Source organism: Loxodonta africana, chromosome 11 (assembly GCF_030014295.1).
Source record: "Loxodonta africana isolate mLoxAfr1 chromosome 11, mLoxAfr1.hap2, whole genome shotgun sequence".
Lineage (NCBI taxonomy): Eukaryota > Metazoa > Chordata > Mammalia > Proboscidea > Elephantidae > Loxodonta > Loxodonta africana.
This window is the reverse complement of record NC_087352.1, coordinates 22,739,881-22,766,804: the sequence shown is the minus strand read 5'-3', so window position 1 is coordinate 22,766,804 and position 26,924 is coordinate 22,739,881. Positions and strand designations below refer to the sequence as shown.

The window sequence follows — 26,924 nt, the reverse complement described above, 5'->3', positions numbered from 1 at the left end:
GAACAACTCCTAATTTTCCTAGATTCATATTTTGTACATTCCAAGTCCCGATTATTAATGGATGTTTGCAGCTGTTTCTTCTCATTTTGAGTTGTGCCACATCAGCAAATGAAGGTCCCGAAAGCTTGACTCCATCCACATCATTAAGGTTGACTCCACTTTGAGGAGTCAGCTCTTCCCCAGTCGTATTTTCAGTGCCTTCCAACCTGAGGGGCTCATCTTCTGGCACTATATCAGACAATGTTCCACTGTTATTCATAAGGTTGTCACTGGCCAATTTTTTCAGAAGTAGACCACCGGGTCCTTCTTCGTAGTCTGTCTTAGTCTGGAAACTTCGCTGAAACCTGTCCACCATGGGTGACTATGCTGGTGTTTGAAGTACCAGTGGCAAGGCTTCCAGCATCACAGCAACACGCAAGCCACCACAGTATGACAAACTCACAGAAGCGTGGTGGGTGAGAATGGTTGCACCCTATAGCAAACATTTATACAGCAGAATGAAATGCTGCCTGGTCCTGTGCCATCCTCATAATCATTGCTATGTTTGAGTCCATTGTTGCAGCCACTGTGTCCATCTTGTTGAGGGTCTTCCTCTTTTTCATTGACCCTCTACTTTACCAAGCATGTTGTCCTTCGTCCAGGGACTGGTCCCTCCAGACAACATGTCCAAAGTAAGTAAGACCAAGTCTCTCCATTCTCACTTCTAAGGAGCATTCTGGCTGTACTTCTTCTGAAACAGATTTGTTCATTCTTCTGGAATTCCATGGTTTATATTCAAAATTTTTCACCAACTCTATAATTCAAATGCATCAGTTTTTCCTTGGTCCAGCTTTTGCATGCATATGAGGTGTTTGAAAATACCATGGCCTGGATATTAGCAGTCATACCCACTGGCAAAGGGTAATAAGATTACCCATGACTGGTTTTAAAAAGCCATAATTTATCCACTAGGGATTTTGAGGAGGCAATATTCCCTGGAATTGAGGGATAAACACCCTGGGGCAGATATTGTGGGTCTCTGATGACATCCAATACAAAGGGTTAGGTCCCTGTGTGGTACAAATGGTTTGTGCTATCTGCTAACCTGAAGGTTGGCAGGTAAACCCACCCAGTGGAAACAAGGAAGTAAGGCCTGGCGATCAAGATAATTACCTCCATGAACAACTGCCGCCTTTTCCATGAGACCGGAAGAACTGGATGGTGCCCGGTTACCATTACTGAACATTTTGATCAAAGATCTCTTGAATAATCCTGATTGGGTGGGGGGAGGAGGGGGGAATGCAGAACAGAATTTTAAATTCCCATGAACTCCAGACTTTCCAGAGCCGTGTAGTCTGGATGAACCCCCGAAGCTATTGCCCTGGGATAATCTTTAATCCTTAAACCAAAAATATCCCCTGAAGTCTTCTTCAAACCAAACAATAATTTAGCTTAATTAGTAAAGAATGTCTGCCTTGAGCATTATACTCTTTTAAGATCTATCTGTCTGGGATCAAATGGACAAGAGCAACTGAAAAGATTAGGTAGAAAACTTAGGCGGCAGTGAATTTATATTAACAGAGGACAAACAACTCAGAGAAGGAGGATGAGAACGGTTGCACAACTGGAAGGATGTAATCAATGTCACTGAATTGCACATGCAGAAACCATTGAATTGGTGCATGTTTTGCTGTGTATAGTCTCAAAAAAAAAAAAGAGAGCGATTACAGCCAATGAGGTGGCGGGGGGAAGGATACAATTCGCTTTAGTTCAGGGTTTCTCACCCTCAGCACCGTTGATATTTTGGGCCACCTCATTCTTTGTTGCGGGGGCTGTCCTGTGCATTATAAAATGTTTAGCAGCATCCACCTCTACCCACTAGATGCCAGTACCACCCTCCAGTTGAGACAACTAAACATATCTCCAAGCATTGCCAAATGTTCCCTAGGGGGCACAATTGCCTCCTTTTGAGAACCACTACACTAGTTGACATTGACCGGATTCCAACTCTGGGTCACCCCATGTTTTGTCAGAGTAGAACTGTGCTCCATAGGGTTTTCAAGGCTGTGACCTTTTGGAAGCAGGTCACCAGGCCTTTCTTCTGAGGCTCCTCTGGGTGGGTTCTATCTGCCAACCTTTTGGGTAGTAGCCAAGGACTTAATGGTTTGCCCAATCCAGAGGTTCCTTGAGAGCCAGTACTCTAGATTCTTTGTAGACATCGATAGCAAGCAGGCTTTTCCAAACAGACTTTAACAAAGGGCCTATAACCCATGTAGGTTTCTCCTTCAGGGCCTATATGCATCTACCTTTTTTCAAAAAACTTTTTTCAGATAACTTTAGACCATTGCTTCTCAGACTTTAATGTGTCTGCAAATCACACAGGAACACAGCAGGTCTGGAGTGGAGTCAAGATTTCCCATTCGTAACCGCCTCCCTGACGATTCTGACCACACTCTGAGTAGTCAGAACGGAGAACTAAACCAGCTGCTGTCCAGTTGACTCCAAGTGGTGGTGCCCCATGTGTATCACAGTAGAACTGTGCTCCATAGGGTTTTCTCTCTCTCTCTTTTAAATATAATTGATTTATTTTTGTTGTTGTTTTTGAGAAATTCACAGCAGAACATACACAAATTCAACAGTTTCCACATGTACAATTCAGTGACATCGATTACATTCTTCAAGTCGTACAACCTTTTTCACCCTCCTTTTTCAAATTTTTCCTCTCACATTAACATACTCATTGCCCCGTAAGGTTCCCTTGTAATCTTTTGAGTTGTTCTTGTCAATTTGATCCCATACAGATAGATCTTAAAAGAGCACAATGCTCAAGGAAGACATTCTTTACCTGTTAAGCTAAATTATTGTTTGGTTTTAAGAAGACTTCAGGGAATATTTTTGGTTTAAGTTTTAAAGATTATCTCAGGGCAATAGTTTTGGAGGTTCATCCAGCCTCTATGGCTCTAGAAAGTCTAGATTCCATCCATAGGGTTTTCAATGGCTGATTTTTCTGAAGTAAATAGCCAGGCCTTTCTTCCAAGGTGCCTCTGGTAGACTTGAATCTCCAGCTTTTTGGTCAGCAGCTGACTGTGTTAACCGTTTGCACCACCCAGGGATTCTATGCATGAGAACAGTTTCATATTAAGGCCTCTGCTTCCCGTGAGGAGGAAACATCTTTACACGGAAGTCCCTGGGTAATGCAAATGGTTTGCACACACCCACCCAGCAGCTCCATAGAAGAAAGACCTGACGATGCTCTGCTTACAGCCAAGAAACCCTATGGGGCAGTTCTACTCTGCCACATGAGGTCACCATGAGTCGGAATCAACTTTACAGCACTCAGCAACAACAAGAACACCAATAACTAACTTAAAGGCTCACTTGCTAACCTAAAGGTTGGTAGTTCAAACCCACCCAGAGGTATAGTGGAAGAAAGGCCTGGCAACCTGCTTTCATAAAGGTTACAGCCAAGAAAACCCTACGGAGCACAGTTCTACCCTGTAACACACGGGGTCTCCATGAGTTGGAATTGACTAGATGGCAACAGCTTTCTCATTTTTTGTTTTTTACCAAGGCTTTTGGGTTCCATCTAGAAAATTGTTCCAAGGGTATTGCAGAACAAGTAAACACTGGACTATGATTTCCTTTCACTAGTGAATTCGTTAAAGCTTCCTGATAAATCTTCCATGGATCCTTCATTCCTCTTCATTAGATCCCTGGGAAACCTACCGCAACTATGTCCGGAGGAAATTCCTGCTGATGGAAGACCGCAATGCACGCCTGGGAGAATGTGTCAGCCTCAGCCACAGATACACCCGGCTTCTTCTGGTGAAGGAACACTCAAATCCCATGCGGACCCAGGAGAAGCTTCTGGCCACGGGTCGAAGACACTCAAGAACCGTGGACCACCAGGCCAGCCCCATCTGGGTAGAGACCCTCTTCGAGCCTGACGAGGAGCGGCCTGAGCCACCCCAGACTGTGGTCCTGCAAGGGGCAGCAGGGATGGGCAAGTCCATGCTCGCTCACAAGATGATGCTTGACTGGGCTGAAGGGAGTCTCTTCCAGGGCAGATTTGATTTCCTCTTCTACGTCAACTGCAGGGAGATGAACCAGAAGGCTGAGTGGATCCTGCAAGACCTTATCTCCAGCTGTTGGCCAGAGCAGAACGTGCCTCTCCTGGAGCTTGCCCGGATTCCCGAACGCCTCCTTTTCATCATTGATGGCTTTGACGAGCTCAAGCCTTCTTTCCACAACCCCCAGAGCCCCAGGTGCTTCTGCTGGCAGGAGAAACAGCCCACAGAACTCCTTCTTAGCAGCCTGATTCGGAAGAAACTGCTCCCTGAGTTGTCTCTGCTCATCACCACCCGACCCATGGCTTTGGAGAAGCTCCACCGCTTGCTGGAGCATCCCCGGCATGTGGAGATCCTGGGTTTCTCTGAGGCTGAGAGGAAAGAGTATGTCTACAAGTATTTCCACAGCGTGGAGCAGGCTGGCCAAGTCTTCAACTTCGTGAGAGACAACGAGCCCCTCTTCACCATGTGCTTTGTTCCCATGGTGTGTTGGGTGGTTTGCACCTGTCTCAAGCAGCAGCTAGAGGGTGGAAGGCTTGTAAGACAGATGTCCAGGACCACCACAGCAGTGTATGTGCTCTACCTTCTGAGTCTGATGCAACCCAAGCCAGGGACCCCAACCCACCAGACCCCACCCAACCAGAAAGGCCTGTGCTCCTTGGCAGCTGATGGCCTCTGGAACCAGAAGGTCCTATTCGAGGAGCAGGACCTCCGGAAACATGGGCTGGATGGGGCAGATGTCTCAGCCTTCCTCAACATGAACATCTTCCAGAAGGACATCAACTGTGAGAAGTTCTACAGCTTCATCCACTTGAGTTTCCAGGAATTCTTCGCCGCCATGTACTATATCCTGGGTGGTGGAGAGACTGGGTTGGGTCCAGACAACAACTTGAGCAGATTGTTGGCTGAGTATGGGTCATCGGACAGGAGCTTTTTGGCACCCACTGTCCGCTTTGTGTTTGGACTCCTGAATAAAGAGATGAGAAGCTACCTGGAGAAGAATCTTTGCTGGAAGGTCTCACCTCACATCAGGATGGAACTGCTGAAGCGGATTCAGAGTAAAGCTCAGAGTGAGGGGTCTACACTGCAGCAGGGCTCCTTGGAGTTCTTAAGCTGTTTGTATGAGATACAGGAGGAGGAATTTATCCAACAGGCCTTGAGCCACTTCCAGGTGGTCACGGTCAGCCACATGGCCACCAAGATGGAGCACATGATCTCCTCATTTTGTGTAAAGAACTGCAGGAGTGTCCTCGTGGTGCATTTGTATGGGGCGGCCTTCAGTGCAGATGACGACGATGGAGCAAAATGGGCTTTAGGGTCCCAGGCGCCATTGGCACAGTCGTAAGTACTTGCTGGGGTTCAAGTTCACACTCTTAAGCGGTGGTTCTCAACCATGGCCGATTTTGCCCTGCCGAGGATGTTGACAATGTCTGGAGACATTTTTGGTTGTCACAACTTGGGGAGAGAGCGCTACTGGCGTTTAGTGGAGAGTAGCCAGGGATGCCACTCAGCGTCCTACAGGGCACAGGACAGTTCTCCGTAACAAAGAGGATCTGGCCCCCAAATGTCAATACTGCTGCCATTGAAAGTTGAGAGCCCTGCTCTTGACAATACTCCTTGGGAATAAATATGTACCCGTTTCAGGGGGAATTTATTCAATTTATATGTATGGTGAATCCCTGATGGTGCGGTTGATGCACTGGTCTGCTAACTAAAAGGTAGGAAATTGGCGTCCACTCAGAGGTGACTCAAAAGAAAGTCCCGGCAATCCCCCTCTGAAAAATCAGCCACTGAAGACCCTGTGGAACACAGCTCTACTCCGACACATGTGGGGCTGCCATGTGTCGCATTCGACTTTACAGCAATGGGCGTGGTCTTCTGGGTTTTTTTTTAAGTATGGATGGACCAGAGTCCCCGGGTAGAGCAAACAGTGAACCCACTTGGCTGCTAACAGAAAGACTGGAAGCTGGAGTCCACCTACAAACACCTTGGAAAAGCCTGGTGATCTACTTCCAAAAAATCAGCCATTGAAAACCCTACGGGGCACAATTCTACTCTGACACACATGGGGTGCCATGAGTCACAGCTGACTTGAGAGCACATTTTGGGGTTTTTTTTGTTTGTTTTTGGTTTTTGTGTATGGATCAGGTTCTCTCCTGTGGGCTGAAGACAGTAGGAATAAACCAGCCAATGTCCTTGCTAGAACAAACATCCGAATGAGAAGGGGGTTAGATAATAAAGAAATGAATAAGCAAGCAAGAAAGTGAACAAACAAATCAATGAATAAGGTAATTTCAGATAAATATAGATGAGGTAGCTAAAACAGATTAAAGTCATAGACAGTGACTTGGAGAGATAAGGGCAACATCAAATGGGGTGGTCAAGGAAGAAAGCTCTGAGCAAGTGACATTTGACCTAAGGCTTTGTTTTGGTTTAGGTTCCTCAAAAAGTAATCTTAGAAACAAGGATTTGAATGTTAGTAGTTGATCTGGGAGATGTCCCCAGGAAACGTGAGTAAGAAAGTGGAGAAGACAAGTTTCTTAGTTATCTAGTGCTGCTATAACGGAAATACCAAAAGTGGATGGCTTTAACAAACAGAAATTTATTCTTTCACAGTCTAGGAGACTAGAAGCCCAAATTCAGGGCGCCAGCTCCAGGGGAAGGCTTTCTTTCTCTGTCTGCTCTGGAGGAACATTCTTGTCACCAATCTTCCCGATTGAGAAGCTTCTCGGGGCAGGGACCCCGGGTCCAAAGGACACACTATGCTTCCAGTGCTTCTTCCTTGGTGGAAGGAGGTCCCCATGTCTCTCTGCTCACTTCTGTCTTTATATCTTAACAGAGTTTGATTTAAGACACAACCTAACCTTGTAGATTGAGTCCTGCCTCATTAACATAACTGCCACTAATCCCACCTCATTAACATCACAGAGGTAGGATTTATAACACTTAGGAAAATCATATCAAATAACAAAATGGTGGGAACACAATACTGGGAATCATGGATTAGGCAAGTTTACAGATATTTTGGGGGGGACACAATTAAATCCATAAGAACAGGGAAGAGAAGACAGCTAACAAAGGGAGCAAAAAAGCCAATTACTAATGGGCAACCAGAGCGTAGGCCTACCAGGAACTCAGTGGTGTCCCTCCGTCCCTAACCCGGGGCAAGGGGGCTGGAGTATTTATGCACCAACCCCACATCAGCCATTGAACAAATCTTTGCTGAGACTGGAACACTTAATTCTCAGCTCTGGTGCAAACAGTTAACACGCTCAGCGGCTATCTGAAAGGTTGGAGTTTCGAGTCCACCCAGAGGCACCTCAGAAGAAGGCCTGGAGATCTACTTCCAAAGAAAAAAAATTATCCTTTGAAAGCCTCGTGGAGCACAGTTCTACTTTGACACATGTGGGGTCACCATAAATTGGAGTTGACTCCATGTCATTTGGTTTTCTAGTCAGCTAGGTGACTGCTTTAGATTTCAGTGATGAGATGGAGGCAACTGTAATATGAAAATGGTTTATTTTATAAATAGGTATGTGTAATATATATTATGTATGTAGAATGGTTTGTATCATGGTTATGGTTTATTACTGTGAAGGGATACATGTTAAATCAGCACAGGGAAAAGCGGCTGTATAACCTTATGGAAAGGGCACTGGCGTGGGGTAGGAGAGTGTCCTCTAGCTCCGTGCTACCTGATCCAGGTCCATGAAGCAGCAACATCAGCATCACCTGCAGAAGCCTGGGTTCCACCCCACACCTACTGAATCAGAATCTGCATTTTTAAGAAGGTTCCCAAGTGATTACACCATGCAAAAGCGGAGAAGTACTGGCCTACCAAGGATGGCAAGTCCCCAGGACACATGCTGACATTTCTTCCTCCTGAGCCTGTGGCGGACATCGCTAATTGGGTCCAACCTTTGTTCCTGATGAGCCCAGATGTGGCCTCCATCGAACCCATTGGAGTGCATCTGTGAGATGAAATCAATTTTCCATCCCTCAACCAAGGGTTTAAGTCTGGTTTCTACTACTTACTAGCTGTGTGACCTTGGGCGAGTGTATCCATTTCCTAGGGTAACAAAGAACCACAAACTAGGTGGCTTAAAACAACAGAATCTTGTCATCTCACAGTTCTAGAGGCTGGAAGTCTGAGGTTAGGTTGTCCGCCATGTTGATTCCTTCTGAGGCCCTGAAGGAGAATCTGTCCCATGCCTCTCTTAGCTACTGGTGACGGCCAGCGATCCTTGGCATTCTTTGGCTTGTAGATGCCTGCATCCAATCTCCACCTCTGTCTTCATGTGGCCATCTTCCCTCTGTTTCTCTGTCTCTTCTCCTCTTTCACAAGGACACCACTCATATTGCATTAGGACCCACCCTACTCCAGTATGACCTCATGTTAACTGCTAACATCTTCGAAGACCTTATTTCCAAACCAGGTCACATTTCAACATATCCTTTTTGGGGACACTGTTTAATCCATAATAGCAAGTCATTCTGAAGATAAATTAAAGATGATAAAATGCTTCATAGATGATGAAGTGACATGTTGTAGGTATTGTTAGTTGCCAATGGGTCACTTCCGACTCATGGCGATCCCACGTATGCAGAGTAAAACTACTCCATAGGATTTTTAAGGCTGTTACCTTTATGAAGCAGATTGCCAGGACTTTCTTCCAAGGTGCCTCTGGGTGGGTTTGAACCATCAACCTTTCAGTTTCTAGTCAAGTGCTTAACCATTTGCTCCATCCAGGGACTTCATGAAGTGACATACAAGTGTTAAACATAATAACTGTAAAACCAAATACCAAAACCAAACCTGTTACATCGTGTCAATTCTGACTCATGGTGACCCCATGTGTTACATTGTAGAACTGCTCCACAGGGTTTGCTTGATTGTAATAATAACAAAAGCAGATCATGAGACCATTTTTCTGAAGCGCCAGTGGGTGGGTTTGAACTGCCAACCTTTACATGAGTAATTTAAAGCAAAAACCATTTGTGCCACCTAGCTACCAGTGAAACTAGACTTTGGCCTGTTTTTGTTTCATGCAGACCCGAGAAGAATATCCTACCCAATGCCTACAGTGACGATCTTGCTGCTGCTCTATGTACCAACCCTAATCTGATAGAGCTGGTTTTGTACCAAAATGCCCTGGGAAGCCAGGGAGTGAAGCTGTTGTGCCAAGGACTCAGACACCCCAATTGCAAACTTCAGAACCTGCGGTGAGTCCAGGTGGTCTCTTTTAGGGCCCCCTACCACCACCTCTCATGGGACTCAGACAGAAAGGACACAGCATGGGATCTATAGGAGAAATCCAGACATCATTATCTCTCGCTCTTATTATTTTCATCTGCTCCTTAGCAGTCTTCCTGTCTCCTGTCTCCAGTCTCCAGTCTCCAGTCTAGTCTCCTCCAAACTGACCATAAAATGCCAAAAACCTGTTTTGCTGTCGAGTCAATTCTGACTCACAGTGACCCTGTAGGACAGAATAGAACGGTCCCATTGTGTTTCCAAGGCTGTAAATCTTTATAGAGACAGACTGCCATATGTTTCTCCTGCAGAGTCGCTGGTGGGTTCAAACCACTGAAGTTTTGGTTAGCAGCCAAGGGCTTTAACCACTGCTCCACCAGAGCTTAAAAATATTAAAGTTCATTCAGGATCTTCTCTGTTCTTTCTTTAAACCCTTGCTAAAGTGTCATTTTCAGAAAGTTAAAACATGATTCAAGTCCTGATCAAAAGGGGGAAAATGCAGAATGGAATTTAAAATTCTCATAGACTCCAGACTTTCTGGAGCCATGGAGGCTGGATGAACTCCTGAAACTATTTCCCTGAGATACTCTTTAATCCTTAAACCAAAAATATCCCCCTGAAGCCTTCTTCCAACCATAGTTTAGCTTAACTAGTAAAGAATGTCTGCCTTGAGCATTATGCTGTTCTAAGATCTATCTATCTGGGATCAAATTGACAAGAGCAACTCAAAAGATTAGAAGGGAAACTTATAGGCAATGAGCTTATATTAACAGGGGAGGAACAACTCAGAGAAGGAGGGTGAGAATGGTTGCACAACTCGAAGAATGTAATCAATGTCACTGAATTGTACACATAGAAACTCCTGAGTTGGTGTATGCTCTGTGGTGTATATCCTCAACAACAACAACAAACATGATTCAAGTCAAGGGAGCCACCCCAAAACAGGCAGCATCTCTGAATACCCAGAAACCAGCAAATACTAGACATACTCTGGATGTTCACAAGCTGACAATTTCTGAGCGACTGCTATGTACCTTTGTTGTTAGGTGCCATTGAGTCAGCTCTGACTCATGACATCCCAGTGCACAGCAGGACAAGACGTTGCCTGGTCTTGTACCATCTTCACAATTGTTGGTATGCTTGAGTCCATTGTTGTGGCCACTGTGTATTCTGAGTGACTTCCAACTTAGGGAGCTCATCTTCTTGCACTGCATCAGACAATATTCTGTTGTGATTCATAGGGTTTTCATTGGCTCATTGCCAGAAGTAGATCACCAGGCCTGTTTTCCTAGTCTGTCTCAGTCTGTAAGCTTCACTAAAACCTGTCCACCATGGGTGACCATGCTGGTATTTGAAACACTGGTAGCATAGCTTCCAGCATCATAGCAACAAGCAAGCCACCAGAGTACAACAAGCGGACAGACAGATGGTGGGTAATATACTGTTGTTGTTGTTATTGTTAGTTACCATCAAGTCCACTCTGACTCATGGCGACCCCATGTGTGCAACAGTAGAACTGCTCGATAGGGTTTTCAAGGCTGTGATCTTTCAGAAGCAGATCTCCAGGCCTGTCTTTCAACGTGGGTCCGAACCATCAACCTTTTGGCTAGTAGTCAAGCACTTAAATCTTCTGTAGTGTATTTACACCAGATCTTCTTCACCACACCTCAGTGGGGAAAAATCCAACTCCATGAAAGAATAAAGTGGATGAACACCTGTGAGTATGCTTACTGGGAATCGGTAACTCTAAACCAGGGTTTCTCAACCTCAGCACATTGACATCTTGGCGGGGTGATTCTCTGTTATGGGCGTGTTCTACGCACTGTGGAAACCCTGGTGGTGTAGTGGTTAAGTGCTGTGGCTGCTGACCAAAAGGGCAGCAGTTGGAATCCACCAGGTGCTCCTTGGAAACCCTATGGGGCCGCTCTACTCTGTCCTAAACGGAAACTGTCTCTCATGAGTGGGAACTGACCCCACAGGCAGCGGGTCTATGCGTTGCGGGATGTGCAGCAGCATCTCTGATTTCTGTCCACTAGAGAACAGTAGCTCCTCCCAGCTGTGATCACTGAAAATGTCTCCAATACCAGGTTGCCTTGGAGTGGACAACACTCATGGCAGCCCGTGTGTCAGAGTAGAACTGAGCTCCACAGGGTTTTCTTCTATTAAAAAAAAAAATATATGTATATATAATTGTGATAAAAGGTATACGTGAAAACATTCACCAATATAACAACTTCCTCAATTACAATTCAATAACATTGATTACATTTTTCATGTTGTGCCACCGTTATCACTATCCTTTTCCAAAATATTCCACCAGCATTAAGGTAAACTCGATGCCCCCCCAAAAAAACTCCCTCCACAGAGTTTTCAATAGCTAAGTTTTCAGAAGTACATTGCCAGGTCTTTCTTCCTAAGGCACTTCTAGGTGGACTCGAACCGACAACTATTTGGATAGCAGGCAAGGGTGGTAAGTTTGAGACTTACCACCACCCCCCAGAGACTCCCAAATAAGTCTTCAGATACTACTATATGTCTCCTGGGAGGCAACCCCTACCTCTCTCTCCTTCCCACCCACCATGAGAACGACTGCTCTAAACCCAGTCACCCCAGCACAATTATGTTACTGGGCAGACAACATTAAGACCAGATATTGTAGGACCACCCTGGGGCTACTGCCCCTCCATACCCCAGTCCCAGCCCCACGAGGCCATGACCAGCAGCTAGATGATCTTCCTTTCTGATACTTCCTGCCCAATGATTCTCAAACTTTAGCATACATCAGAATCCCCTGGAGAGTTTTTTGTGTGTTGTGTGTGTGTGTGTGTGTGTGTGTGTTTAATCATTTTACTTTGGTAAAAGCTCTGGAGGGTTTTTAAAACAGGTTGTTTGGATCTGAGGTGAGGCCTACAAATTTGCATTTCTAACTGCCTCTCTGGTGTTGTGAGGGACCACACTTTGAGAACCATTTCTCTAGCCCATTTTAATTTCACCAGCCCCTACATGTAGGAAGACCCCAGAATTCCTTCCTGTCTCTACATCTCAGTTTCTTCAATATGTTGTAGGGTGCCTTCAGCTCAGTCCCAACTCATAAGGACCCCCTGTGACAGAGTAGAACAGCTCCATAGGCTTTTTTAGGCTATAATCTTTATGACAGCCAATCACCAGGTCTTTGTCCTTCAGAGCCATTGGGTGGATTTGAACTACGAACCATTAGGTTAGTGTTGTTAGTTGCTACTGAGTCAATTCTGACTCATAGGGACCCCATGTGACAGAGAAGAACTGCCCCATGGGGTTTCCTAGGCTATAATCCTTATGGGAGCAGATCAGCAGGTCTTTCTCCTGTGGAGCTGCTGGGTGGGTTCTGCCAGCCTTTTGGTTACCAGCCAAGTGCTTAACCATTGCACCACCAGGGCTCCTTTCTTCAGTATATGCATGTGAAGTCTAAGATCTAAGACTACATACCTTATTAATTTTTTCATTGGCTCATAAAATAAAGAATAGCACCCATGAGTAATGAGCTCCTTAAAAAAACCATCTATATGAGACCAAATGGTCAAAAATTACTCTAAAGCAAAGATGAGAAGGTAAGGGGGCAGGGAAATGAACCCATTGCCAATGAGTTGATTCCAACTCATAGTGACCTATAGGACACAGTAGAACTGCTCCATAGGGTTTCCAAGGCTGTAACATTTACAGAAGCAGATTGCCACGTCTCTGTTCCACACAGCAGCAGCTGGTGGGCTTGGCCTGCCAACCTTTCGATTAGCAGCTGAGTGCTTAACTACTGTACCACTAGGGCAGGGAAACTTGTTGTTGTTGTTGTTAGGTACCTCAAGTCTGTTCCAGACTCATAGCAACCCTGTGTACAACAGAATGAAACACTGCCCAGTCCTGCGCCATCCTCACAATTATTGTTATGCTTGAGCCCATTGTTGCAGCCACTGTGTCAATCCATCTCATCCAGGGTCTTCCTCTTTTTCACTTACCCTCTACTTTACCAAGTATGCCCTTCTCCAGGGACTGATCCATGATAACATGTCCAAATTATGTGAGACGAAGTCTCACCATCCTTGCGTCTAAGGAGCATTCTGGCTATACTTCTTCAAAGACAGACTTGTTCGTTCTTTTGGCAGTCCATGGTATATTCAATATTCTTCGTCAACACCAAAATTCAAAGGCATTAGTTCTTCTTCAGTCTTCCTTATTCATTGTCCAGCTTTAGCAGGCATATGAGGCAACTGAAAAATATCATGGCTTGGATCAGGCGCACCTTAGTCCTCAAGGTGACATCTTTGCTTTTTAACACTTTAAAGAGGTCTTTTTGCAGCAGATTTGCCCAATGCAATACATCATTTGGGAAAGGTACAACCAGAACAGAATGAATGAGAATAATGACACATTGTGAGATGCGTAACCAGTATCAGTGAATAATTTATCTAGAAATTATTCAGTGGGAACCTAGTTTGCTGTTTAAACTTTCACCTTAAACACAATGAAATGTTATTTAAAAAAAAAAAAAGACAATTAAAAAGCCAGAACAAACAAAAACTACACCAAAGGAAATATGACCTGGGGCTTCTCTCTTCCTTCCCTCTCCAGGCTGAAGAGGTGCCGAGTCTCCAGTTCAGCCTGTCAGGACCTCGCTGCAGCCCTGACGGTTAACAGGAACCTTCTGAGGGTGGACTTGAGCAGCAACCGTCTTGGGCTGACAGGTGTGAAACTGCTCTGTGAGGGACTCCGGCACCCCAAATGCCGACTACAGATGATCCAGTGAGTAGCCCTGGACACAAGTTTTTTTTGTTTGTTTTAATTTTATCTTTGGTGAAAATATACACAGCAGATCATACACCTATTCAACAATTTCTACATGTATAGTTCAGTGGGGGAGCCCTGGTGGCGCAGTGATTAAGGGCTTGGCTGCTAACTGGTAGGTTAGCAGTTCGAACCCACCAGTGGCTCCGAGGGAGAGAAGACCTGGTGATCTGCTCTGGTAAAGATTACAGCCTGGGAAACCCTATGGGACAGTTTTACTCTGTCACATGGGGTCTCTGAGTTGGCATTGACTGGATGGCATTCAACAATAACAACAGCTTAGACTCACTACCCTCTAAGAGTCTCATCTATGCTTTAGAGTTACTGTTGTCAGTTTGATCTCATATAGATAATTCTTTAAAAGCATGCAATGCTCAAGGTAAACATTTTTCACTAATTTCGATAAACTATTGTTTGGTTTAGAGCCCTGGCGGCTCTCGTCAGTAGCTGAACGCAAACTGTTCGTACCACCCAGGAGCTCCTGGTGAATGCTCACATTTATTGAGCGCTCCCTGTGTGCCAGGCCCTGTTCTACATGCTTTGTCTTTCCTAAATTATATTTAATCCTCACAACACCTTATGAGGTAGGTCGTATTATTATTTTTATTTTATAGGTAGTGAAACTGAGACATGGTAGCCCGTGGAAGACAAAACTGAGACAAGTTAAAAACTCACCTGAGATTGCACAGTTCATGGATAACGGAGATGGATTCAAACTCAGGTGGTTGGGTTCCAGAAACCTTGCTCTTTTAAAAAAAAATTTTATTGTAAAATATATACAACCAAAAAAAGTTTCCATTTTAACCATTTTTAAGTGTTCAGTTCAGTGTCATTGATTACATTCACCATGTTGTATAACCATCACCCGCTGCCTTCAAGTTGATTCCCATTTGTACTGACCCTATAGGACAGAATAGAACTGCCCCATAGGGTTTCCAAGGCTGTAAACCTTTATGGAAGCCGACTGCTTCCAGAGTGGCTTTCTCCCCCAGAGCGGCTGCTGGCTTGGAACTGTCGACCTACCGGTTAGCAGCTGAGCCCTTAACCACTGCTCCACCACGGCTCCTTGTGTAACTATCACCACTGCGCATTTCCAAAAGTTTTTCCTCACCCCCAAGAGAAACTCAGTACTCCTTAAGCAGACCCCCAATTCCTGTCTCCCGTCAATGGTGGTGACCACTAATAAACTTTGGTTTCTATGCAATGGCCTAATCTAAATATTTTATGTAAGTGGAATGATGCAATATTTGTCCCTTTGTAGGTGCCCTGGTGGTGCAGTGGTTAAGAGTTCAGCTGCTAACCAAAAGGTCGGCAGTTCAAATCAGCCGCTCCTTGGAAACCTTATCGGGCAGTTGAAATTGACTTGATGGCAAGGGTTTTTTTTTTTTTTTGGTCTGACTTATTTCACTCAGCATAATGATTTCAAGGTTCAGCCATGACATAGCATGCATCAGAACTTCATTTCTTTTTATGGCAGAATAATATTCCATTCTATGGATAGACCACATTTTGTGTATCCATTCATCCGTTGATGGACATTTGGGTTGTTTCCACTTTTTGGCTACTGTGAATAGTTCTGCAATGAACATTGATGTATGTACAAGTATCTGAGTCCCTGCTCTCAAGTCTTTTGGGTATATACCTAGGAATGGAATTGCTGAGTTATATGGTAGTTTTATTGTTACCTTTTTTGAGGAATTACCAGTATTTTCTGAGACTCCACTCTTAACTATTGTTCTATATTACCTCAGTGGTACTGCCTACGCTAAATAATTGCCCATCTGTTTGTCTTATGATGGGAAGCTCCTTGCTGGAAATGACTAAGTTTTGTTCATTTCTGTAGCTTTATGACATGTATGAGTATGTTGGGTGAATAAATGGGCCAGGGGATGAGCCATCAGGATACAGAAAGCCAAGATGGTGCCCTCTTTAACATCTCTTCCTTCCCGAGGTTGAGGAAGTGTCAACTGGAGGCTGGGGCTTGTCAGGAGATCTCATCTGTGCTCAGCAACAACCAACATCTGATGGAGTTAGACCTGACAGGCAACGCACTGGAGGATTTGGGGTTGAGGCTGTTGTGCCAAGGCTTGAAGCACCCAACGTGCCATCTACAGACCTTGTGGTGAGTTGTTAGTGGGGCCAACATCAGTGGCAAATCTCATGTTGAGTGAGTGGTGGTATAAAAGTGCACCCACAAAAACTCCTGTGGCTGTCAGTGTTAGACACCCGTCTCAAAGTAGTTGAAGATAAAACTGATAACTGAAAAGGATAACTGAAAAGTCCAGAGGCAACACGGGCTTCAAGCACAGCTGACAAATCCATGGACTCACTCTCATTCAGCTGCCATAACAAAGTACCACAAGCTGAGTGGTTTAAAATATCAGAAATTTATTGTCTCAGTTCTGGAGGCTGAAAGTCCCCAATCAGGATTTTGGCGATGCTGATTCCTTCTGAGGAAGAATCTGACCCATGACTTGCTCCTAGCTGCTGCTGATGTCTGGTGACCCCTGGCTGCCTTCTCTTTGAATCTGTCTCTGTGTCTCTTCTCTTCTTTTTTAAGGACACCAGTTGTATTGGATTAAGCCCACCCTTCTTCAGTATGACCTTATGTTAACTGTTATCCTCTTCAAAGACTCTATTTCTAAACAAGATCACATTGACAGGTACCAGGGTTTCGGATGTCAGCATTTCTTTTGGGGGGACATATTCAATCCATAACACTTCCTTTATGTATATAGAAAGATACCCTGCAGAATGTCAGCAGAGGCCACCTCTGGATAGTGAGATTATGGGTGAGAGTTATTTTCTGCTTTGTCCTTGTAACAGTTAAGATGCTTTTAACTGCATGTAACTGAGACTTTGAACTGGCTGAGACAATAAGGAACTTTATAGGCTCAAATAACTGGAAAACACAGGTAAGGAAGACTTCAAGAAAGATTCTTTGTCTTCCTGTGTCCTCAAAGTCTGTCCTCAGGCTCCTTTCACTTGTAACCACAAGGTGTCGATCAAGGTTAAATCAAAGCAAACCACTTGCCTTGAGTCACTTCTGACTCATGGTGACCCCATGTGTGTCAGAGTAGAACTGTGCTCCAGAGTCTCCAGTGGGTGATTTTTCAGAAGTAGCTCACCAGCCTTTCTTCTGAGGAGCCTCTGGATGGACTGAAACCTTCTACTGATTTCTCTATGAGGGCTGGTTTTGGTTAACTGAGTCAGGACTTTTAACTGTCATACTGATATAAACCAGGCTATTGAGTCCCAGCTAGTGCTTTTCGAAGTTTGTGGGTATGTTATCTCTTGAGAGAGGCTTGACCTTACCCAGGACACCTGGCATAAATTTTGTGCAGCTTTGAAAAATGTTGTTGTTAGCTGCCATTGAATCGGCACCCAATACATGGCAACCTCATGCACAATGGAATTGAACCCTTGTGCTCCATAGGGTATTCACTGGCTGATTTTCAGAAATAGATTGCCAGACCTTTGTTCCTTGTCTTAGTCTGAAAGTGCCGCTAAAACCAATTCAGCTTCACAGCAACACGCAAGCCTCCACTGACAGACAAGTGGTGGCTGTACATGACGTGCACTGGCTGGGAATTGAACCAATGTCTCCGAAAAATAACCCTGGAAATGCCCAAGGTCACTGTGAAATCAGTCAAATTGTATGGCTTGAGTTTGCACATGTAACAGTACTGTGAAGAAAACAACCCATAATACGTGTTGCACTGGATTCCGTGCAGGTTGAAGATTTGCCACCTCACTGCTGTGGCCTGTGAAGACATGGCTTCCACCCTTAGTGTGAACCAGAGCCTGAGGGAGCTGGACCTGAGCCTGAATGACCTGGGGGACCCTGGGGTGCTGCTTCTGTGTGAAGGTCTCAGCCACCCCAAGTGCAAACTTCAGACCCTCCGGTGAGTCCCACTTTGTTCACCAGCAGTACGAGTTCAGATCTACAATCCTTCCTCTCCTCTCTGGGCTCCCTGGGACTATGTTCCACCTCCCCTTCTCCTGGACTCTAGCCACATCAGCCTCCTTTCAAAGATTTTTCTGCCTCAGGACCTTTGGACAGGCATATCCTTTTTCCTGGAATTCCCTTCTGCTGAGCTGCCCTATTTTTGTGTGTGGTGAAAATATACCAGGGCTTCAAACTGATTCTGCCCAGTTCAGTCATAGCTGACGAAGTGAAACACAAATGGACATGAATTTTTAAAATGTGGGTGAACCACAGACTGAGTCCAGTACAACTAGATGGTGTCTGGCTACCACCACGGACTGCTCTGACAGGGACCACAATAGAGGGTCCCGGACAGAGCTGGAGAAAAATATAGAACAAAATTCTAACTCACAAAAAAAGACCAGGCTTACTGGCCTGACAGAGACTGGAGAAATCCCGAGAGTGTGGCCCCTGAACACCCTTTTAGCTCAGTAATGAAGTCACTCCCGAGGTTCACCCTTCAGCTGAAGATTAAACAGGCCTATAAAACAAAACAAAATGAGACTAAAGGGGTACAGCAGCCCAGGGGCAAGGACTAGAGGGCAGAAGGGGACAGGAAAGCTGGTAATAGGGAACTCAAGGCAGACAAGGGAGAGTGCTGATGTGTCATGGAGTTGTTAACCAATGTCATAAAACAGTATGTGTACTAACTGTTTAATGAGAAACCCGTTTGTTCCGTAAACCTTCATCTAAAGGACAATAAAAAATAAATAAAATGAATAAATAAAAATGTGAGTGGATCGGAACAGGAAAAATTATGGGTTGAAGCCCTGCTAGAAACTTAATCTCCTTCTTATAAAACAAGGGCAGCATGCATGTTGCCCAGCAACCAAATCCCTTGACCTGCAGAGTCAGAGACAGAGTTGGCCTGTTCAAAGGTGGTGGCCGACCACGTAGCTTTGACTGTGTGTCACTCTCTACATTCCTGACAATAATTCAATGTCCTGAATCAGGCTCCCGTAAGGGCTCACTACACCTCTTCGGAGTCTCCCATTCTAGAGTTTTAACCTGTAATTCTTCCTCTCCTGATTATTGTTCCACTTCACCCAAATTTTAAAAATTTGTATCTGTCCCAATTTCGCTTCATTGGCCATGACTGAACCTGTTCGAACTGGTTTGAAGCCCTGAAATATACACACCAAAACATTCTGCAATACATACAGAAAATTCTACTTTTAGAATTCAGTGACATTAATTACATTTTTCATGTTGTGTGACCATCTCTCTATCCTTTTCCAAACTATTCTGCCACCATTAATATAACCCAATGCCCCCCAAACAAAAGGCACCCTTTTTCCTTGCCCCCACTCCCAGTAGCCACTAATAATCTTTGGTTTCTATATATTTGCTTACTTCATAGAAGTGAGATGATACAATATCTGTCCTTTTGTGACTAACTTTATTTCACTGGGCATGATGTTGTGGCATGTATCAGGACCTCATTTCTCTTCATGGCTGAGTAGTATTCCACTGTGTGTGTGTACCACGTTTTGTTTATCCATTCATCTGCTGATGGGCATTTCGGTTGTTTCCACATTTTGGCTATCGTGAAAAGTGCTACAGTGAACACGGGTGTGCGTGCAGGTTTCTTCTTGTGTTCCTGCCTTCACTTCTTCCGGGTGGGGATTGATGGGTCATATGGTAGCTCTATGTTCCTATTTTCTCAGGAACCACCAAACAGTTTTCTACTGTGGCTGTAAGAGTTCTATTTTTATATATTTGTTGTTGTCAGCTGCCACCAAGTCGGCCCCGACTTATGGAGACTCCATGCACAATGGGATCAGACCTTTGTGATCCATAGAGTTTTCATTGGTTGGTTTTTGGAAGTAGATTGCTAGGCCTTTCTTCCTACCCCTTCTTAGTCTGGAAGCTTTGCTGAAACATGTTTGGCATCATAACAACTCAAAAGTCTCCACTGACAGACAGGTAGTCGTCGTGCATGAGATGCACTGGCCAGGAATCGACCGTGGGTCGCCCACACAGAAAGCGAGAATTCTACCACAGAACCACAAGTGCCCTCTGTTTTTATATATGTTCTGGCCACTGTTCCGTCTCTCAACACCACTCAGCACAGAGACTGGCACAAAAACCCTCCCAGGAGGTATCTGCATAAGGAAGGAATCAAACTCTGCTCTGGGGGTCCTGTCTTTCCAGGTTGGGCATTTGCCGGCTTGGCTCTGCAGCCTGCGAGGGTCTCTCTGCCGTGCTGCAGACCAACCACCACCTCCGAGAGCTGGACCTGAGTTTCAATGACCTGGGAGACTGGGGCATGAGGCTGCTGTGTGAGGGGCTGCGCCATCCCACCTGCCGACTCCAGAAACTGTGGTGAGGGGCTGGGGGTCAGGACTGGCGGCTAGGGTGGCTGTTGGGATGGGTTTCCTCATTCTTCTTTTTCTATTTAAGGTTTATCCTTTCATCATTTTGGAAGACATAAGCAAACCAGTTGCTGTCGAGTTGATGCGGACTCGGGGCGACCCTGTGCATGTCAGAGTAGAACTGTGCTACATAAGGTTTTCAACGGCTGGTTCTTCAGAAGTAGATTGCCAGGCCTTTTTTCTGAGGCACTTCTGGGTGGACTTGAGCCTTCAGTCTTTCAGTTAGCAGTTGAGCACGTTAACTGTTTGCACCACCCAGGGTCTTGTAAGACATAAGGAGAGAGAATAAAAGTGGAAAGAGAAGAAATACTGCGCAAGAAATCACATGCTGACTTGTACTCTGTGGGAATACGAACACCAATTGCTTAATTTTTCCTTCCATCATTGCTTCTAAAACATTTTTTTGGTCAAATCTCCCTTGTCCCTTGACATTGACTTGGGGAGATCCATAGCTTTTCAGCAGCTTTTAAATAATGAGTCCCCAGACAGACACCCTTCTAAATCAGAAATGAAACCATTCCTGAAGCTCACCTTTCAGCCAAAGAGTAGACAGGCCTATGAAACAAAGACTAACACAGGTGAGGAACGTGGTTCCTGTTCAACCAAATATACGAGACCAATGGGTAACTCCTGCCCCAAAGCAAGATGAGAAGGCAGGAAGGGATGGAAAACAGGACGAAATGGACACGGGAAATGGGGTGGAAAGGGGGTCACACAAACAATTTTTGAATGAGAAACTAATTTGCTCTGTAAAATTTCACCTGAAGTACAATGAAATTTAAAATAAAAATAATAAAGAGTCCCTGGGTGGTACAAATGGTTAATGTGCTCAGCTGCTAATCAAAAGGTTGGTGGTTGAAGTCCACCCAGAGGCACCTTGAAAGAAAGGGCCGGCAATCTCCTTCCACAGAATCAGCCATGGACAACCCTAAGGAAGACAGTTCTACTCTGACACACATGGAGTCTCTGTGGGTTGGAGTCAACTCTAGGGCAACTATTTGTTGTTGTTCTTTAAAATGATAAACGCTGGTCAAAGAAAAAATTGCACCTGACAATGTTAAAATTCTAAAGGAAGCTGTAGGAGAAGGGGAAGGACTAAGGGAAAGGAAGGAAGGAGCACAGCAGTTGGGGAAGGGAGCCACTATAGTGAGGAGAGAGGGAGACTAGGCTTGTGTCTGAACACTCCTTGGAGGCAGAAAATCAACCCAAACCAATTGCCGTAGAGTTGAACCCAACTCATGGTGACCCCATGTATGTCACAGTAGAACTGACCTCCATAGGGTTTTCTTTCAAAAGCAGATTGCCAGGCCTGTCTTCCGAGGTACCTCTGGATGGGTTCTAATCCAACCTTTTGGTCAGCAGCCGAGTGAACACATTAACTGTTTGTACCACCCAGGGTTAGGACTAGTTTGCTAGAAATGTTTTCTTTTGTTATGACAAGGCCAGAAGGATAAGGAGTTGAGGAAGGAGAGGGGGTGATAAAGAAGGTCAAACAAAAGTTATTTAAACAGAGTAAATTATTAAGTCATGGTCAGTTCCTTATTGAAAGTTCCCTCCTCCCTGTTCTCCAAAACATACCAAAAAAAAAAACCCAAACCCATTGAGGTCAAGTGGACTCTGACTCCTTACCCGTAGGGACCCTACAGGGCAGAGTAGAACTGTCCCATAGGGTTTCCTAGACTGTAACCTTTATGGAAGCAGGTTACCCCATTTTTTCCCCACAGATCAGCTGGCACGCTGGAACTGTTAACCTTTTAGTTAGCAGTTGAGTACTTAGCCACTGTGCCACCAGGGCTCTTTTCCTAGAACATAACAACAAATTCCTTGCATAAGATAAACCCTGAGCTAGTTTATGGTTAACAGATGTCTTTGTCACAAAGAGGAATCTGCCCAACTTCATGGTCACTATGTCTCCATATTATTTCTCTTTATCTATTTTTGGGTACATTCAACAAAAGTCAGTGACCTTTGTGAATTTTCTGTGCACTCAGAGTAATCTGTCGATTTGGGCCTCAATTTCTCTTTAACAGTTCGGATCTATTGTTGTAGCCACTGTATTTTGAGTGCCTTCCAACCTAGGGGGCTCATCTTCCAGCTCTAGATCGGACTGTATTCTGCTGTGATCCATAGGGCTTTTATTGGCTAATTTTCGGTGTAGTTGGCCAGGCCTTCCTTCCTAGTAAGGGAGCCCTGGTGGCAGAATGGTTAAAGTGCTCAGTTGCTAACTGAAAGGTTGGCAGATGGAATCTACCAGCAGTTCTGCTGGAGAAAGATGTGGCAGTCTGCTTCTGTAAAAATTTACAACTTTGGAAAGTCTATGGGGCAGTTCTACTCTGTCCTACAGGGTCGCTAGGAGTCGGCATCAACTCAACAGCAGTGGGTTTTTTGGTTTCTTCGTAGTCTGTCTTAGTCTGGAAGCTCCACTGAAACCTGTGGACTGTGGATGACCCTGCTGGTATTTGAAATACCGGTGGCATAGCTTCCAGCATCCTAACAACACACAAGCCACCGCAGTACGACAGACTGACAGATGGGTGGTAGAGAACGGGATGAAACATCATCTATCGTTTTTATCCTTTTCCACTTCTGGGTCTTGGGTAACTGGGAGTTAAGACGGGCCAACATCTTTCCCTAAATGGTGCTCCGGGGACAAAGCAGTGTTTCGTTCTGTTGTATGTAGGGTCGCTATGAGTCAGAACCAACTCAGCAGCACCTAAGAACAACAACAGGGTCCCTCTTGGCTGTCAGTAACCCCCATCAGTTCATTTTTGATGGAGCTGTAAATTCTGGGATGCATCTTTAAATACCTTTTTTTTTTTTATTGTTGTTGTAAAAATATACACCACACAACATTTGCCAGTTCATTTTTCAAGTATACAAGTTAGGGATATCAGTTACTTAAATGCTTTTCTCAAATCACCACTTTGGCCTTCATCTGGACTGGTTCTAGAATGTTCTGCTTCCTCTTAAACGGAGGTATGGATTGAATTGTGTCTGCCAAAAGTATGTGTTGTAAATCCTAATTCCTATACTGGTGGTTATACTCTCATTTGAGAATGGGCTTTCTTATGCTAATGAGACAGTATTAGTGTAGGGTGTCTCTTGGGTCAATCTCTTTTCAGATATAGAAGGAGCAGGTTAAGCATGGGAGCAGAGGGTGGGGGGGAGAGAGATGCCAAGCCACATGAAGAGCGCCCAGGAGCAGAAGCTCAAAAGAGACTGCAGCTGACAGAGAGGGAAAGCCTTCCCCCAGAGCCAGTGCCCTGAATTGTTCAAAATTAAATTTCTGTTCGTTAAAGACACCCACTTGTGGTATTTCTGTTATAGCAGCACTACAGAGCTGAGACAAATGGGTACCCTGATTCTCTCTGAGGGGGAGGCTTTCCCAAATGAGCTCCTGATGGCGCTTCAACCACTCCTCATCTTCAACAGGCTGGATAGCTGTGGCCTCACAGCCAAAGCGTGTGAGGATCTTTCTTCCATGCTGGCAGTCAACCAGACCCTGACTGAGCTCTACTTGACCAACAACACCCTGAAGGACACCGGTGTCCGGCTGCTGTGCAAGAGACTGGGTCATCCTAGCTGCAAACTTCGAGTCCTCTGGTGAGAGAAGCTTCCTGGTTCTCCCTGGAGGAGGCAGGGCATGGGGCTTGGAGGTGAGAAACCCGAAACCTACTGCTGTTGTGTTGATTCCGAGTCCCAGTGACCCTCTAGGACAGAGTAGAGCAGACCCATAGGGTTTCCAAGGCTGTAACCTTTATGGAAGCAGACTGCCACATCTTTGTCCCGGAGTGCGGCTGGTGGGTTTGAACTGCTGACCTTTTGGTTAGCAGCTGAACACTTTAACCACTGTGCCACCAGGACTATAGTTAAACATGAACAAACTCAGGAAAGACAAAGGTTAAAGAGAGAGACACTCACCTCTTCTGTGGCTGGTGAAAAGGCGGAAATTTCCAGACAAAGTTAATGGGGGCCAGCAGAAGGAAGGGTTAAGGGTGCAGAAGAGGCTGAGAGCTGGGTACAGATGGAGGCAATGGGAGACTGAACTTCAGGATGGGGGCTCCAAGTGGGGCACTATCACAGCCCAGAGCTGTGGGAACAGTTGGAAAGTGCAAAGCTGGGTTTACATCCTTCCCTGGTAAACCGTTAAGCCCTCTTATCCTTGATTTCCTCAGCTAATATTCTTAAAAGCCCCTGCCGTCGAGTCTATCCCGACTCATAGCGACCCTATAGGACAGAGTAGAACTGCCCCTTAGGGTTTCCAAGGCTGTAATCTTTATGGAAGCGGACTGCCGCATCTTTCTCCCACAGAGCAGCTGGTGGGTTCAAATGATCCACCTTTCAGTTAACAGCTGAGCACTTAACCACTGTGCCACCAGGGCCCCGGAGGTGGAAGAGTGGGGATACTTGAGGCTCATACTTGTATGAACAGAAATCAGCACGAAAAATTTATAAATCAATATTTCATTCATATATTTGTGTCTGCTTATGTGTGGAATACAGATGAGGCCTTGCCTTACCTGTTGGGGATCTAGGAATAAATGCCTTGCAGACATTTTTACCGTCTACTGGCTCTTTGACCTTGGATGATTTACTGAGTGACAATTTTCTAATGTGTCAAATGAGGTCATTGTGGCTGACTAAGAGTCTGGAATCACTCTCCCGGTTAAATTTGAATTCCATTCTTATCAGCAAATGATTTGTGCTAAACTACTAGCCTAAAGGTTGAAAGTTCGAACCCACCCAGTGGTATCCCAGAAGAAAGGCCTGGAGGTCTGTTTCTATAAAGATTACAGCCAAGAAAACCATATAGAGCACAGTTCTACCGTGTAACACACGTGGTCGCCATGAGTCAGGATTGGCTCGACAGTAATGGGTTTAGTTGTTTTGTTTTTGGTATCAGCAAACAAAACTAAGCCTGTTGCCAAGGAATTCATTCCAACTGACGGCGCGATTCCATGCATGCAGAGTAGAACTGCTCCTTAGGGTTTCAAGGCTCTGACCCTTTCAGAAGCAGATCGCCAGGCTTTTCTTCCTAGGTGCCTCTGAGTGGAATCAATTCGCCAACCTTTCAGTTTGTAGTCTAAGAGTGCTTAAGCTTTTGAAGTACCCAGGGACTCCACTTATCGGCAGTATCACATGTTTCTGCAAGTGTCCCTGTGTGGAAAATGAATAGCGGCTTCCCCATAAGGTGGTCACAAATTAACTGAATTAACACAGGTTGAAACCACCTGCCATCGAGTCAGTTCTGATTCGTGGCATATGAGTCAGAGCTGAACTGCCTTCCATAGGGTTTTCGTTTCCTGACTTTTTGGAAGTAGAGCACCAGGCCTTTCTTCTGAGGCACTGTGTGGGCTCGAATTTCCAGACTTTGGGTTAGTAGCCAAATACTTAACCATTTGTGCCACCCAGGGACTCTGACCTAAATTCCTCCCCCAAAAACCAAACCAGTTGCCATCCAGTTGGCTCCAACTCATGGTGACCCGACGTGTATCAGAGTAGAACTGTGCTCCATAGGGTTTTCAATGGCTGATTTTTCAGAAGTAGATCACCAGGCCCTTTCTTCTGGGGCACCTCTGGGTAGACTTGAGCCTCCAACCTTCCAATTAGCAGCCAAGCGAGTTAACCATTTGTACCACCCAAGGACTCCTAACACAGATTAAGGACTTAAAGTTGTGTGCACTTAGAATGAGCCATCAATATATATAATTACTTCCCAGTAGGTTTGGGCCTCAAATGCCAGGTGCATAAGAGATACTTAAGTGTTCGATGCATGAATAAATTGAATGGTGCAAAACTGGACTGTACTAGTATTTCCCGTGCTGTGTCCGCAGGTTATTTGGGATGGACCTGGATAAAATGACCCACAGAGCATTGGCGGCACTTCGCGTGAAGAAGTCTTACTTAGACATCGGCTGCTGAGTGACCATACCTGCTGGTACCTTACTTGAAGCCAGGACAAAGAAAGATGGGAGTTGGGTGTGCCCATCACCCCAGGAATCATTATTATGAGCCATGACTCACCAGTTGTCATCAAATCGACCCCGACTGTGACTGCCTCGTGTGTCTCAGAGTACACCTGGGCTCCACAGGAGTTTCAAAGGCTGATTTGTCGGAAGGAGATCACCAGGCATTTCTTCCAAGGTGCCTCTGGATGTACTCAAATTGTCAACCTTTCAAATAGCAAGCTGAGCAGATTAACCTTTTGCATCACCCAGAGAATCTGACTCATGATAAAAAGCAAAAAAACCAAACCTGGAGCTGTTGAGTCGATTCCAACTCATAACGGCTCTACAGGACAGATTGGAACTGCCCCCATAGTGTTTCCAAGGCTGTGATCTTTACGGAAGCAGACTGCCACATCTTTTTCCTGTGGGGCAAACGCCAACCTTTGGGTTAGCAGCCAAACCCTTAACCACCGTGCTACCAGGGCTCCTCATCCACAATGA

At 45.2% G+C, this 26,924-nt stretch overlaps 1 protein-coding gene across 1 annotated transcript in view; it reads left to right on the top strand.

Annotated features, from left to right (window-relative positions):
• Positions 1–26,422, top strand: part of NLRP12 (NLR family pyrin domain containing 12) — a 32,606-nt gene extending 6,184 nt beyond the window's left edge. Inside the window, 8 exon segments of the mRNA XM_010587010.3 lie at positions 3,689–5,387; positions 9,099–9,269; positions 13,900–14,070; positions 16,064–16,234; positions 17,847–18,017; positions 20,255–20,425; positions 23,908–24,131; positions 26,310–26,422. Of these exon segments, the coding sequence (XP_010585312.2) occupies positions 3,689–5,387; positions 9,099–9,269; positions 13,900–14,070; positions 16,064–16,234; positions 17,847–18,017; positions 20,255–20,425; positions 23,908–24,082 (2,729 nt within the window). The 3' untranslated portion in view covers positions 24,083–24,131; positions 26,310–26,422.
• Positions 26,423–26,924: the final 502 nt, after the last annotated feature.